This window comes from Patella vulgata, chromosome 8 (genome assembly GCF_932274485.2).
Source record: "Patella vulgata chromosome 8, xgPatVulg1.2, whole genome shotgun sequence".
Lineage (NCBI taxonomy): Eukaryota > Metazoa > Mollusca > Gastropoda > Patellidae > Patella > Patella vulgata.
The window spans coordinates 5,996,107-6,012,398 of NC_065886.2; the positions used below are offsets into that span (position 1 = coordinate 5,996,107).

A 16,292-nucleotide genomic window follows, 5' to 3' on the forward strand; every position below is an offset into this window, starting at 1 on the left:
GATGCAGGGCGGAGGGCCTGACAAGAATAGCTGTCTAATCATTCGGATGAGACGAAAAACCGAGGTCCTGTGTACACATTGGCGTGCACTTAAAAGATCCCTTGGCAGTTGTAATTCGATATAAGAGTAGGCTGTAGCACCGCTGCCCGGGCAAAATTTCCCTCATAGCACACTGTATGGCGTATGCCAGTCTTCATTAGCCCAGTTTAGGAGCAGAACAGTAGGACATTAAACCCATTTTATTTCATTTCATTTTGGCGTGGTTTCCATTCCCTGCTTGTACGGGACAGGGAGTAGGATTGTCTATGCTACCTTGTATGTTTTCTCAAAGTTCGCCGGTTTCTGCTAAAGACCCCCTACTTGCACGTAAATTATTAAAATAAAATTGAACCATATGTTAGTCCCAAAATGACCTAGTGAATGTTAAACCCTGTTTCTCTTTCTTTTTTTTTCAGACCTGGTTTTACACGCCTTAATCTTCCATTTTTTATGACAGAAGAAGAATTAAATTTTGTTGTAGAATCGGTTGCCATGGTAGCTGAACATGGCTGGAAATTACTGCCACAGGTTTATTTTATAATTATTTTATTGTCATGGATGAACATTTATGAAAATAAATTGGAGATCAATCTGATTAAAACACAGATCCTATTTCGTTTCGTTTTTATAGTTCACAATTTCGTTTTACTTGTCTTTACTACACTAGGAACCACTATTACACCCATATATGGATGTGAATGGTTAGTCAACCAGAACCATGCGCAATGAACCACTATTGTTCCCATATATGGATGCGGTGTCTACCATATTGTGGTTATTTTCTTCACAAAGAGATATTTTATTTCAGTAATTAGATATTTTTATATTCTACAATTTTTATTTTCAGTATATATTTAATCCAGAAACTGGTGAATGGAGACAGAAAAATTTTCAAGTGAGCAAAAATGATTACCTTGAATTAGATTCAATCTAAAGAAAATTCCATCCTTTTATTTACATTTTTGTCATGGTGTCGATTTGAATTAACCTGGTTATCTCCGAAGATCGTGTGTATATTGTATGACAATATGTAATGAGATATTATTTCCAATTTCCATCCACACGTAAAATGAATGAGTTATTGCATCTTAAGGATAACGAACTAAAATTATGTAAATTCATTGAAAATATATTGTCATTTTTCTCGGTCCCACAAATGTAAATACTGCTAAGAAATAGTCTGATGTTTAATAAAATGTATATATAAGATACTATTTTTAATGTTAAATTTAAATCGTTTATATTTTGATGTGAATTGGGAATATAATGAAAATGTAAAATGAAATTTAATGAAATCTTGTAACCTGATGGTTTTCGTGAATAAAGATTATTATTATTACAATAGTATATGGTTTGACAACAGTACATGGCTTGAAAATAGTGTATGGTTTGACAATAGTTTCACATGATTTTGATCTGTCCAAAGATAAAATAATATAAATTATATCAAGTAACCATTAACAAGTGCTACAGTATTAAAGGGACAACCTGTCATTATTTATTTCTATATTTGTTTTATTTTGTAGACATTTAAAGATAGGAAATGGTTGGGTCATATTTCTTATCATGATGATAAAATGGAGTATAAACTACCCCCACCTGTAGTTAAAGGCCCTTTACCTGACAGTTATAAGGTAACTTGGGATTCGCTTTAATTTTAACCTTTTCGTTATTTATTTCTGGTCCATTGCATGTCTCGGGTTTATCACAAAATTAAAAATGAAATGTGATTTAAAGGAGCTAAGTCCGTAACTCAATATCATCCCAAATCTTCAACATTGAAATACGAAATCTTTTGCAATTTAAATCAGCATTGGTGTTGTGATCTTACCTGGAAAAGATGGGCTTCTGATATCCAATATTTAAGACAAAACAAACATTTTACCATTGGTACACGAATTGTGTACCATAATGCGTTTCAGTGCCATTTCTAACAAGGTGATCAAAGAATGAGGCTAGACATATTCCACAAGTCATGTCAAACGGTGATATCATATTCTTTTTAGGAGAGTATGCGCAATAAATAATATCGGTGTTGACTGGAATAACCAGACGCTAGAAACTGACTTGCGGGTGAGACATCTTGCGTATTTCGCAGAACATAACTGATGACAATTCACAGTAAAACGGACACGATTGAATGTAAAACAGTTTATATAAATTCATATTACATTATTATATGTGTTGCGACCCATTTGTGCCAATTTCTAGGTCCAAAATATTAGCGATTTACCTCCTTTAAGATCCTACTTTTAGCCGCCGACTGCTTTAATGAAGACTGACATTCACCATACAGTGTGTGCTATGAGGGAAATTCTTCCTAGTAAGTGGTGCTACGAGGAACTCTTATTTAGATTTCCATCTGTCAAGGATTCTTTAACGTACACGCTAATCTATACACAGGACCTCATTTATTCATCTCATCAGAACGACGATACAATTCCAAATTGCAGATGCACTTTAATTTCAAACTCTTCTATCGAATATTAAATCCAATGCATCTGTCATCTTTATAACTCCAACATGTAAAGTTTAGATGACTTGAATGGAAATATCAAAAACGACTTCAACATCTAATCAAACAATCACTTTAATTGTATTTATATACATCAATCATTCAACCACTTTTCTGGGGGGGTTGGATGGCTTAATGGTTAGCGTGCGCGCGCTGTATCATAAAGTCTGTCATTGAGTCGACTGGCGTGGTTTCGAATCCCCGGTTGTACGTGGCAAGGAGTAGGGTCGCCTGTCCAACCTCGTGGGTTTTCTCCGGGTCCTCCAGTTTCCTCCCACTACTAAAGACTCCTACGCGCAAGCGAATTATGTAAATAAAATTAAACCATATGTTAGTCCTGAAATGACCTAGTTTGTGTCGAGTGGACGTTAAACCCCATTTCTCTCTCTCTCTCTTTTCTCATATACATAAGAAAAACCAACAGGTTTTTGATAATTTCTGTTTAAATCTGTTTTCTAGGAATGTTTGTCAACAGCTGAACAAATATTTGAGAAAGCCGCCAAGGTAGATATTTTACTCTTACCTTATATTAATGGTTTTGTGTAGCAGGGGGTTGGGTGACCGAATGGTTGACGCATATGTGTTGCATCATAAGGTCTGTCAATGAGTCAAGTGGGTGGGCTTCGATGACAAGGAGTAGGGTAGCCTGTCCTACCTCGTGGGTTTTCTCCAAGTCCCCCGGTTTTCTTCCACTACTAAAGACCCCTACGCCGCAAACAAATTATTGAAATAAAATTGAACCTATGTTAATCCCGAAATGACCTGGTTTGTGTCGAGTGGAGTTATACTCTCTCTCTCTCTCTCTCTCTCTCTCTCTCTCTTTCCAATTTAATGAAATTTCTGTTATTTTTACAGACCAAGATCACACTACCTGACCAGTGTCTGCTGTTCGATGAAGAATCAAAGAAATATCGCTGGTTTGTTCTACCTAGTGAAGCTCAAGATTGTCTCCTAGGCAACAAGAAAAACTCAGTTTCTATTGACCAATTACCATTCTGTCCAGAAGTTCTGAAACAACGATTAGGATTGGTTGATTCTATAGAGGACACAACAAATCACATATCGGTTAATTTCTGGACACAATTGAAAAGAGAAAATGTAGGAAAGGGGTCTGATTCTGAAGTGCAATTTTCAGAAGGAATGGTTAACTGTTTAGATAGAGGATTCACAAGTGAAGAAATCCCAAATAAAAGACACAAATTATCAGAAGATAGCCAGGAAAAAAATTACGATTCAAGGACCAGAATTCTAGAAAATAAAACTGTTGATAAAAATTTTAGTGGTGGGCTTGAAGGGAATGATCTTGTAAATAATAAGAGTATGTCTGTGATATCAAATAATACCACGGTAGAAAAACGTCCTGGCATCTCATCTGAGTCGAAAAATCTTGTATTAGATAAACAGGATCCAGTTTATTTAAATAAATTTGAAAATGAAAGTAGAAACATGACTGACGTGAAAAGTGCAGAAGATGCCAGTACTGAAATTAGGTTAGAAAGTGAAAAAGATGGCAGCAAAGATTTTGAAGACAGAATAAGTCAACATGTTAATCCTGATACCGGTAACTATAGCGATAGTGTTAATCCTGATACCGGTAACTATAACAATAGTGTTAATCCTGATACCGGTAACTATAGCAATAGTGTTAATCCTGATACTGGTAACTATAGCGATAGTGTTAATCTTGTATGTCCATTATTAAAGAAACCTGTCAGTAATTCAGCAACAAATGAAAACAGAAATAAAAAAGTTAAATGGTTTTCACCACCTAAAGATATCTTTAAACCAACTGTAACGGTAAGTACATTTGGCGTATAAAGGGAGGCAACCACTGGCCGGAAAGGGAGTGGATGTAGAATATTGAGTAAGGTTGTCACAGAAATTTTGGAAATTTGGGCTCGGTTGTCGGAAGAAATTTGTAGAATCATTTCAGGTCTGTCTATTTCAAACATTTGGTCAAAGTTAAAGAAGAATCTTCCAGAATAATATCTCAGTCAATAGGATGTGTTCATCTTGAACTAGCTTTAGTGGTGACCTCTCTCATTAAATGCCATTTAAGCACCGTAGTAATTTATGAAGTTATGCCACTTTTGCATTCTGAGAAATGAGTTTAACATGTTCCATGAAATCTGTATGGTCCATTATTTAGGGTTAATATGAAAACTTTTAAATTTTATTAGGCATTAGAAGAGTACAACATGATTCAAGATGGTGACCGTTTGTTGGTTTGTTTATCTGGTGGTAAAGATTCCCTGTCGTTACTTCACACGATCAGACAATATCAGTTTTATTGTAGAGCTAAGGTAAGTCCATCATTCCATCAGTTTTATTGTAGAGCTAAGGTAAGTTTGTCATTCCATCAGTTTTATTGTAGAGCTGAAGTAAGTCTTCCATTCAATCAGTTTTATTTTAGTCTGTTATTTTATCAGTTTTATTGTAGAGCTAAGGTAAGTTTGTCATTCCATCAGTTTTATTTTTGAGCTAAGATAAGTCCATCATTCCATCAGTTTTATTGTAGATCTAAAAGTAAGTCCATCATTCCATCAGTTTTATTGTAGGGATAAAGTAAATCTGTCATTCATCAGTTTTATTGTAGAGCTAAGGTTAGTCTATCATTCCATCATTTTTATTGTAGAGCTAAGGTAAGTCCATCATGCTATCAGTTTTATTGTAGAGCTACAGTAAGTCTTTTATTTCATCAGTTTATTTTAGACCTAAGGTAGTCCTTCATGCCATCAGATTTATTGTAAGCGAAGTCTATCACTCCATCACTTTTATTGTAGAGCTAAGGTAAGTCCATCATTCCATCCTTTTTATTGTAGAGCTAAGGTAAGTCCATCATTCCATCCTTTTTATTGTAGAGCTAAGGTAAGTCCATCATTCTGAAATGAGATCAAATGAAATGGGGTTTAACATCCTACTTTACTGCACCACCCGAACTGATGAAGACGGGCATATGCCATGCAATGTTCTGATAGGGTGATTTTGACAGAATAACAATCTACAGCCTACTCTTATTTCAAATTCAAACTGTTACGGAATCTTTTATGTGTATACAAAACTTCGGTTTTTGATTTATTCTAAAGAACTACATTATGTAGACACTGTTCATTGGCAGGCCCTCTGTCTTCAACACTGATCAGGGAAAAGCTCACAGGAACATCATGAGGTGGTTTGTCGTCCACCTCCAGGATCGAACCTTGCCCTCCAGATTAGTAAGTCAGTGTCTTATTCACTGAGCCAGAAGGTAACTGTGTTATAATATCAGTTCAGTTTAAAAGACATTTAGTGAAAGCGATATTAGCTTTATGGATAGAGTTCACTAGGTTTATTAACTACGATGTTTCAATGAGGGGCTTCTCATCGTTATTGGTCCATGTGACAGGCAGATATTCATTACCAAGTTGATGAATTGGTTTAACTATGATTTTCAGTTAGCCTTAGGTCTAAAGTGTCCAAAATTGGTTGATGGACTTCCGGGTCACTTTGCCAAATGTCAGTTTGGTGGCCATCTTTAAAAAAAATGGCCGACGTTTTTTTTCTTATTTGAAATAGTGCGAGTCGGGGAAGCCTTCATAACTCCTCAACAGTTTCACCTATATCGATATGTAATATATCTCAAAATGTTCATAATATAATTCTGCATCTGCTGGTATATGATATATGTTGTTTAATCAATACTATCAGTTTTAAAATAAAAGATTAATCTGAAAAAAGCAACATTTTCGATTTTTTTTTTCATGTCTGTTCGTATGTTTACTAACAAATCGTGTTCAGACCCAAATTATCTGTTTGGTCAACTTAAGTGATTGAATAGATATCAGAAACATTGATCATAAAAAATAATCTCAAATATGAGTGTCCCAGATCCAAGATGGCAGAAATTCAAAATGGCGACAAAATTTCCTAAAATGGCCAATATGTCAGATAATAGTCATTTCATTGTTTGATATGACATGTACTATCCAATGAGCTTACAATTAAAGATTCATTACGTAAGATTTAGATAAAGAGCTAGCCATTCTTGCTACAATAGTTCGAAAATAGATAATGTAAAATGAATAATTTGACAATTTCATTCAAATTACTCTATTGCAAGCGAAGATATTAGCCTTTGAAGGTTTGACAAGACACGTGCAATAATTTCAACAACTGTACTGGTTGCTCGAAGCTAAGTCTCGCTCCTCCATTTTTAGATTAAATCAAAATATGACTGATACGTTCTAATTTATTTAATATCGGAGAAATCCGATGCTATCGAGAGTTGATTATGGCCTGGGTCAGTTAATAAATGTCTAAATAATAATTTAGAAAACATTTCAGGCCTAAAGAAAGACCTGCAATAGGCAGATTTAACTCTTGCACAATGTTTGTTTAATCTAAACAAAGAGTTTTAAAAATCCAAGATGGGGAAAATTCAAAATGGCGGTCAGAATTTCCATAACATGAATGACTGTTTTATATAGCTTATAATGTCTCTTTTATAAGGTTTTCAGAGTCACTGAACATGAATAAAAACTCAAAAATAATGCTGAAAATCATGTTAATGATACTGCTAAAAATGACACATCCTATGCGACCCCCCCCCCCCCCCACACACACACACACCCCATAAACAATACAATGGGGCATAATATGGAATTGATTATTTTGGATCTCACAGATCACAAGACATTTCACCAAAATAGTGAGTCATTTTAATTTCATCTACTATGCCTTTGCACCATTTTAAGCCGTATTGAGAATTATTTATGATATATCCAGTTGTTAAGAATTTAAGATCTCTTATTCGTTCAGAAATGGTAATGTGGTCCGTTTTTACATTAACGCCTCTATGCCCGGCAACTTTTGTCGTATAGTCTAGTAGGCCTGCAACCAAAATTTTTAGCTTGCTTAGAAACACAGTTCCGCTACAAGGTCCTCCCTATTAAACAAACTATACATATTTGGAAAGCTTATAACACCAGGAACACAAATCCAATTAAAATGTTTTAAGGCCAGATGAAAATTGTGATAATTGTCAAGTAAATGTTATATTTATACTAACAATTGTGAAGTTGACATAAAATTACACATATGATACCTAGGATAGGACAGGCTTATCTTTGCTCCGTGAGGTGAACGACAGGGTTCTCTACAACCAGACTCGAAATTTCTTTTGAAAAAACTGACTGTAATTTAAATGGTACTTTCTAGAGTATATCCTGGTGTTTTTAGCTTATGCATATATCTTAATAATTCATCAAAAACGACATAAATTCATAACTACGCGAGAACATTGACTAGTTTAGGGACCCCCGAAACTACCCTACTCCTTTTGAGTGTCTATCCCTGAAAAGGGAGGCAAAGATATGATGTTAAAACGATAATTCATATATTATTTTACAGTTATATATATAAAAAAAATGTCTCCTTTTTATCCAATGGACAATTTATTGTTAGTTCATGTAGAAAGATATGGTGCTTATAAACGTGTTGCAAATTTCCGTATTACATGGTAGACTTCAACGTATCATATACACAATAGGTATTTATTTTACAAGTATAAAAAATGTTTCCGTTTTATCGAATGAAAAATTTATTGTTAATTCGCATGGAAAGATATGATGTTAAACATGTTACAACTGGTATATTAGTCGAATATTTTACATTTTACAGAAAGTTTACGTTTAATCGAAAATTCCAATAAACAATTTATTTTTAAGTTGAAGGGAGTGTCCTACAGGTGGTAGACCATATTAAATGCTGCTTGAATGTGTATTTTCATAAACTTTGTATGCATATAGATTATTATACTGAAGGTTCGTCTGGATAGAAAATAAGATTTTGTGTGAAACAGGTGTCCTAGAAAAAATGGGTTCACTAACATCAAATATCTGGTTCTACAAATGGTATTTGTCCCTTCTAAGCTAATACCTGTGCGGAACAAACCTTTCCGTTTCATCGAAAATTCCAATAAATAATTCAATTTTAAATTCAGTGGCTACGAAAACCCTTTACATGATATATCACAAGCCCTACCTTGCATGATACTATAATAATAATAATAATAATAATAAAAACTTTATTTAATGAGGCAACGTATTTAGTTTGCAAAAAAACTAATCTTCCATAGGTCCCTCCTAAGCTACAAAGACATATATACATGTAATATCAGGATAAATTTAAAATCATTAGAAATGCAATAGCATTTTAAAGTGGGAAGTTTGATAAGTCACTCCCAAACTTCAAAACATATACATTATACAAGTAGAAAATAGGAAGAACACTATAATTACACACAAAATAAAATAGAATGCAGTTGCAAGTTAAAAATAATAAGTATGTCATCAGTTGAATATTATGGTTCCTTCAGTGTGCAAAATAAATGACTTTTCAGTTTAATCTTTATATCAAAAGGCAGATTGTTCCATAAAAGACATGCAGAATAATGAAAAGTACGTTTCATGGATTCCGTTTTGCAATCTGTGAACGGAGCAAGATATCCGTTTTGGAAACAAGAGATTTTTCAATAAAATAGAAATTTAGATAAAGTGGAGTATTAAATGTAATAATTTTGAATGCTAAGACAATTTTATTGTAAAGAATCCTCTGTGTAAGGGTAAGCCAACCGAGTTTAGTAAATAAAGAGGTGGACGGAGTTTCAATCGGTGCATCAAGAATAGTTCTTGCTGCCCTCTTTTGTAATTTTAAAAGAATGTCTAATCTACTTTTGGTAGCATTTCCCCAAATAATAGAGCAATAATCAAATATTGGTAGTATGTAACTGTTATAAAACAAAATTCCTGTCTCGTAAGGTAAATGATCTTTTATCTTATTTAGGAGAAATATTTTTGATGCAAGTTTTTTTAGACATATCTGCTATCTGTGCTTCCCAATTAAGGTCTTGGTCAATTTGAATTCCAAGTAATTTTGCGGTAGTAACCGTCTCAATTTTCTCACCATGGAGTGATAAAGTTAGGTTTTTCTGATTTCTTTTGTGTTTTGATGAAATCAGCATTGATTTTGTTTTCGAAGGATTGATTACCATCCCATTGTTTTCACACCATTTAGCAACCAAATAGAGATAATTTTGGAGATTATTGGCGATGGATTAAATATCTTTGGGTGAACAATGCAGGGTACTGTCATCAGCAAACAAATCTATCTGACTTGATTCAATATTGAGTGGGAAATCATTTATAAAAATAAGGAATAGGAGAGGACCCACGATCGACCCTTGTGGAACCACGCATTTGACTGTAGTAATTGAGGAGGTAATTGATCCTAAACATCCTTTTTGCTTCCGTGAGTCAAGATATGATTTAATCAAAATTTGTGAATTATTATCAAATCGATAAAGATGTAGTTTTTCAATAATAAGCTTATGATCAATGAGATCAAATGCTTTGCTAAAATCAAGATACACTATACCACTCATCGCACCATTATCGATAGCATCAAGCCAATTATCTGTCATTCGGATCGGTGCAGTAGCACATGAATGATTTGATCTAAATCCAGATTGGTAAGCATAAAGAACATTGAAGGTTTCCAAATAAGTTTGAATTTGAGTGCTCAAGTGCCTTTCGAATATCTATGAAATTGTGGGGAGAATTGAGATTGGCCTATAATTGTTCGGATCATCTTTAGCTCCCTTGCGGTCATTTTGGACATCGGACAGAACCCCAACCGAAAATGACGTCACAGAAGTGACATATCGTTTCGATTGTGACACACTAGCTAAAAGTTCACTAAGTTTATGCCCTGCCTCGCCGACGTTCAACATTTTAAATTTGACAGTCTACTTACGACTTTTGTTGAGTTTGCGGCCACCGCAGCTGTATAGGGAGGACCACTGGGCGTATTTATTTATGCTAATTGAATAACTTAAGAAGACCACACACATAATTTGGCTAAAATTACTCTGAACAGGATTTGGTAGTAAACTTATAAAATAAATCATGAAAACCTGGGAAAATAAAAATGCCAAAAGGTTGCTTTTTCCAGAATAATCTGTTGATTTGGAAAATATATGATTCATTCAACAACAAGTATCATATAGCACCAGAAGAAGCATTTTCTTGTGAACATTGTGAGCCACATTCCATATCCATAGGTCGATCTTTTCAGGAGTTATGAAGGTTTCCCCGATGCGCTCAATTTCAATGAAATAACGGCGGCCATCTTTAAAGATGGCCGCCAAAATGCAATTTAGCAAAGTAACCCGGAAGCCCATCAACCAAATTTCAACACTTCAGCCACCAGGCTAACTGAAAATCATGGTTGAATTTATTCATCAAATTGGTAATGATGTTCCAAAATCCCAGGTCTGTCACATGGACTATATCAAGCAATGATGATAAGGAAGAGATTATCCTCATTGAAACGTTGCAGTTAATAAATCTAGTGAATGTTATCCATAAAGCTGTCTGTTATCAGTTCTGTTGTAGAGCTACATGAAATATTTTATTATTTGTTTCAGGGTGTAAATTTTGAGTTTGGTGCTGTAACTGTGGATCCTCAGACACCAGCGTATGATCCAAGTCCATTAATAGATTATCTCGCTTCATTAGATGTACCTTATTTCTTTGAATCCCAAGGTAAGGGGCTCGACAATATTCTTTAATTTTCTACATTTTTATCTTAAAGCTTTATCCTATTGTGTTTCTTCCACAAATGCCAGAAACCGTGGTAGTTTAGCAGTTGAGACACTGGACTTATCTCTCTCTTAAGACCTCTCTCTCTCTCTCTCTCTCTCTCTTCTCTCTCTCTCTCTTTCATTCACCCAATTTTAGGACGACATGTCTAGGTCCTCATATAGTCTGTTTTATGATACCCATGTATCTAAGCCAAATGTTTAGGGTTTTTGTTTAGATATTTTAGAAACAGCATCTAATATAATCTTTCCTATGAATGTGTGTCTATCTGTTGTTTTTGTCTGCTTTTTAGATATTTTAGAAACAGCATCTAATCTGCCCTATGAATGTGCATCTATCTGTAGTTTTTGTAGTCGTATGAAGCGAGGACGTATTTATGCGTGTGCCAGAAGAGAGAAGTACAACGTTTTAGCACTGGGTCAACACCTAGATGATCTGTCTGAAAGGTTAGTAAACTGATGTTTTTTTGTCCCCCGCCTTTCGAAGAAAGCTGGGGACTATTAAAATGGGTTCGTCCGTCTGTCTGTCCGTCTGTCCGTCCGTCTGTCTGTCCGTCTGTCTGTCCGTCACACTTTTTGGGACACAATAACTCTCTTCCTAATTGAGCTAGAATGTTCAAATTTGGTGTATGTGTTTATTAGGTCAATGCCTTGATGGAGTTCGAAGATGAGCATTTTCCGCTTAGGGTAAGCAGAGATAAGCAATTTGATTGGTTGATGCTTTGGGACACGATAAATCTCTTCCTAATTGGGCTAGAATGTTCAAACTTGGTGTATGTGTTGATTAGGTCAATGCCTTGATGGAGTTCGAAGATGAGCATTTTCCGCTTAGGGTAAGCAGAGATAAGCAATTTGATTGGTTGATGCTTTGGGACACGATAACTTTTAATTGAGCTAGAATGTTCAAACTTGGTGTATGTGTTTATTAGGTCAATGCCTTGATGGAGTTCGAAGATGAGCATTTTCCGCTTAGGGTAAGCAGAGATAAGCAATTTGATTGGTTGATACTTTGGGGCACGATAACTCTCTTCCTAATTGAGCTAGAATGTTCAAACTTGGTGTATGTGTTGATTAGGTCAATGCCTTGATGGAGTTCGAAGATGAGCATTTTCCGCTTAGGGTAAGCAAAGATAAGCAATTTGATTGGTTGATGCTTTGGGACACGATAACTTTAGTTCTAATTAAGTGAGATTGATGAAACTTGGTGTATAGTTTCATTACAGTAATACCTTGACTAAGTTTGATAATGAGCATTTTCTGCTCAGGGTAAGCAGAGCGATACGCAATTTGATTTTTATATGTGTCCTCTAATTATTTTCCTATTTCGGCGGGGGACATCAGCCTCACTGTTGGCTTGTTTTTATTGGAACAGCACCGGCCTACAAATACTTCGGGCTAATGAAAAAGGCATACGGCCCTGCAGTGTTCTATGACAGTAACGTTTCAGCCAACCCTTCAATGAGTTCCAAGAATGATTAAGGCATGTGGATTGGATCAGAAGATCTATCATTATTAGAGTAGAGTTTTAACCCTTCGTACTACAGAATGTTCTCGTTGTCAGGTTTGGCTCCTGTTTGCTCACTACACTTATTATTTTAGCATTTTCCGAGATTCTATCCAGATTATCGCCCTTATTGTTAAAATTGTTTGACGTTCTAACTCATGACATCAACTAGCAGACTATTGCCATTGAGGAGACGACCCTTGTCAAGATCTGTCGCATTATTTCTTTTACGTCTTTCTTGTATTCCTGATTGTTTTCAAATTTGAGTTAAGTCTGCGTCACTACAGGCCTAGGACTGTACATGTAGCGCAGTGGATGCTTACGGCTGGCCACCGGATCCATTCACTTGATTTGATATTTGTTTATTTGGTGCAATGTCTATTTTCTGTCTTGTCCGCAGGTATTTCTTGTAGATTTTTGTTTTGCATGTAGTGCGGTCCTCCTGCACTTACTATTGAGTCAAGTTGCATGGTTTTAATTCCCTGCTTGTACATGTAGGTGACAAGGAGTAGAGTCACCCTCCAACCTCGTGGATTTTTCTCAGGGTCCTCGGGTTTCCTCCCCCTGCTAAAGATCCCTTTGCGCAAGCGAATTCAAGGCTCTACATGGCGACTAAATCACTCGCCATGGTGACCAAATATATTTTCGGGCTAGTTAAAATTTTCACTTGAGTCGCCAGCTGGCTACTGTAAGATTTTTTTCTCGTTTTAAAATAATTACAAAGTTTTTTTTTACAAAATTGAATTTGTTTATTCAGCGCTTCGTAAAACCGGAACTAACTAGGGGAAATAACTCCAATTTAACGACAATATTTACGACATTCATATATTTTCTTACCATGTGCCGAAAATCGTTCTAACTTCTAACTTACGGCAATGTATACAAAATGTCCGACTACGCATGTTGTTGACCCATTTTTCTAACCCATACATTAAAGTTATTCCCTATATATTAATAAAATGAATAAAAACAAAATCTTTTAAGCTCTTTCTTTAAAAAAAAGGAAGATTCCTCTCAGACACAGATTAAAAAAAACAACGCGTAATATCTAGTAGTGATTTACGTTACAGACTACAGTTAATAGCATTGTAATTTCTGGCTACTAAAATTTTGGTTCTGGCTAGTAAATTTTTAGCATTTAGTAGCCAGTGAAGACTAAATTTTCCATGCCCATATTGACCCTTGAGCGAATTATTGAAATAAAATTTAACCATATATTAGTCCAGAAATGGCCTAGTTTGTGTCGAGTGGATGTTAAACCCCATTTCTTTCTCTCTCACTATTCTTGCTGGGCCCTTCGTCTTTGTGGATTTCAACTTTCAATGTGGATATTATGTGTTTTCTTTGAATTGTATTTAATAATTGGGAGACTATTTAACAATTACTATGGTTTATTTGACTGCAACATTTCAACAAGATTCCAATAAGTCCAATCTGATTAAAATACACATCTATATTTCATTTCGTTTTTTGTCATACTTTCGATGGTCTACACTACATGAAGATCTGACAAGTTATAGTGGAAGGGACGTCAGAGGTCATATGTGCGGCTTTTGACCTTATGACGTCAGACATTGGTTAATCAATCAGCGTTGACGTTTCTAGTGGTTTACCCAAAGTTCTGTGCACCTCACGCCAAAAACTCACCGTAACAGGCCGTTTCATTGGCTAATCCGTCACATCCTCTAGAACGTGGGTTAAATAACAACTCTTTCAGATCCTAGTGTAGTAAATACAAGTAAAACGAAATTTTTAACTATAAAAAAACGAAACGAAATAGGATCTGTGTTTTAATCAGATTGCAATAAGTCATTATCAAGCATATAAAAATAAATTGGTTCTCTTATTTTACATAAGGGGGTTGGATGGCCGAACGGTTAGCACGTGCGTGCTGTATCATAAAGCCTGTCATTGAGTCAACCGGCGTGGTTTCGAATCCCAGGTTGTATGTGACAAGGAGTAGGGTCGCCTGTCCAACCTCGTTGGTTTTCTCCAGGTCCTCCTATGCGCAAGCGAATTATTGAAATAAAATTAAACCATATGTTAGTCCCGAAATAACCTCCAAGTGGACGTTAAACCCCATTTCTCTCTCTTTCTTATTTTACATTTTGTTGTCATGTTACATAAAAATTAAGTATTACAATAATTGTAACATGTGGGAACCACGGTGGCTCAGTGAGTAAGATGTTGGCTCGCTAGCCTGGAGATCACGTGTTCGATCCCTGCATAGGCCAATAAAGTTCATCAGGATTTTCTGCCGTGGTTTTATATTTGTCAGTGTTGCAGGACAGAGGGCCTGACAAGGGACAACGTATAGTCATTCAGATGGAATGAAAAACCAAGGTCCCGTGTATACATTGGAGTGCACGTAAGATATCCCTTGACAGTTGGAATTTTATATAAGAGTAGGCCGTACTTCACTGTGCAGGCAAAATTTCCCTCATAACACACGGTATGCTGTATGCCCTCTTCATTAGCCCAGTCTGAGCAGAACAGTAAGATGTCAAACCCCATTTCATTTCATTTACCAGGCCAATTAAATAGACATTTCGTTTTGTAAAATGTGTTTTGAAACGTGTTAATTATTATATTGGATGTGATATTTGTTTATTCAATCTAGTTTTTTGATGTCATATTTCCACAATGGTAGTTTAAGAACAATGAAAGCAAGTTATACAGTACGGTAAGTATTTTATAAGTTGGTTTATGTCTATATCTAGACTAAGATCATTTACATGCAGGGGGGTTGGATGGCCGAATGGTTAGCACATTTGTGTTGTATCATTGGGTCTGTCATAATGAGTCAACTGGCGTGGTTTTGATTCTCCGGTTGTATGTGACAAGGAGTAGGGTCGCCTGTCCAGCCTCTTGGGTTTTCTCCGGGTCCTCCGGTTTCCGCCCACTGACCCCTAAGTGCATGCATATTATTGAAATAAATTTGAACCATGTGTTAGTCCCAAAAAGACCTAGTTTGTGTCGAGTGGATGTTAAACCCTTGATACTATTGTGCTATTGGGCAAAGGGAAGTAACTCACATTTTATTGCAACTAAGATAGCCGAATTGGTATGGTGAACGTAAACAATGACGCTAAGACTGGTATGTAATCTGGGTTTTTTTTATTGGTTCGTAGAACCAACCTACGATCAAGGGCAAATAATTTGAGCGACTTTTGACCCTATGACATCAGACGTTGATTAATCAATCAGCGTTGACGTTTCTAGTGGTTTACCCACAGTTCCATGCACCTCACTCCAAAAACATGCTGTAACAGACCGTTTCATTAGCTAATCCCTTATGTCACCCAGAATGCGGGTTATATAACAACTCTTCCAGATCCTAGAATAGAACTGATAAGTATAAAGAAATTTTGAACTATAAAAAACATAACGAAATAGGATCTGCAGGGGCGGATCAAGGAATTTTTGCAGGAGGGGGTTTGCCCGGTTCCTAAGAAAATGTATCCCCTACCTCCCTTCCCCCCCGGCTTGAAATTTTTTGAGAAATACATGGTCTCTATCATCATTTTGGCGTATATACATACACATTAATCTTTTTAAACAGAGAAATCCAACATCCTGAATTAATACGATGACAT

General features: G+C 35.7%; 1 protein-coding gene across 4 annotated transcripts in view; it reads left to right on the forward strand.

Annotated features, from left to right (window-relative positions):
* LOC126829671 (uncharacterized) overlaps window positions 1–16,292 on the forward strand; it is a 46,278-nt gene that overhangs the window by 26,968 nt on the left and 3,018 nt on the right. For all 4 annotated transcript variants that reach the window (XM_050559690.2, XM_056102882.1, XM_050559692.2 and 1 more), the window contains 9 exons: window positions 456–567; window positions 887–934; window positions 1,566–1,673; window positions 3,014–3,058; window positions 3,410–4,351; window positions 4,735–4,857; window positions 11,019–11,136; window positions 11,486–11,639; window positions 15,317–15,379. In XM_050559690.2, the coding sequence (XP_050415647.1) occupies window positions 456–567; window positions 887–934; window positions 1,566–1,673; window positions 3,014–3,058; window positions 3,410–4,351; window positions 4,735–4,857; window positions 11,019–11,136; window positions 11,486–11,639; window positions 15,317–15,379 (1,713 nt within the window). The remainder of the gene's footprint in view (window positions 1–455; window positions 568–886; window positions 935–1,565; window positions 1,674–3,013; window positions 3,059–3,409; window positions 4,352–4,734; window positions 4,858–11,018; window positions 11,137–11,485; window positions 11,640–15,316; window positions 15,380–16,292) is intronic.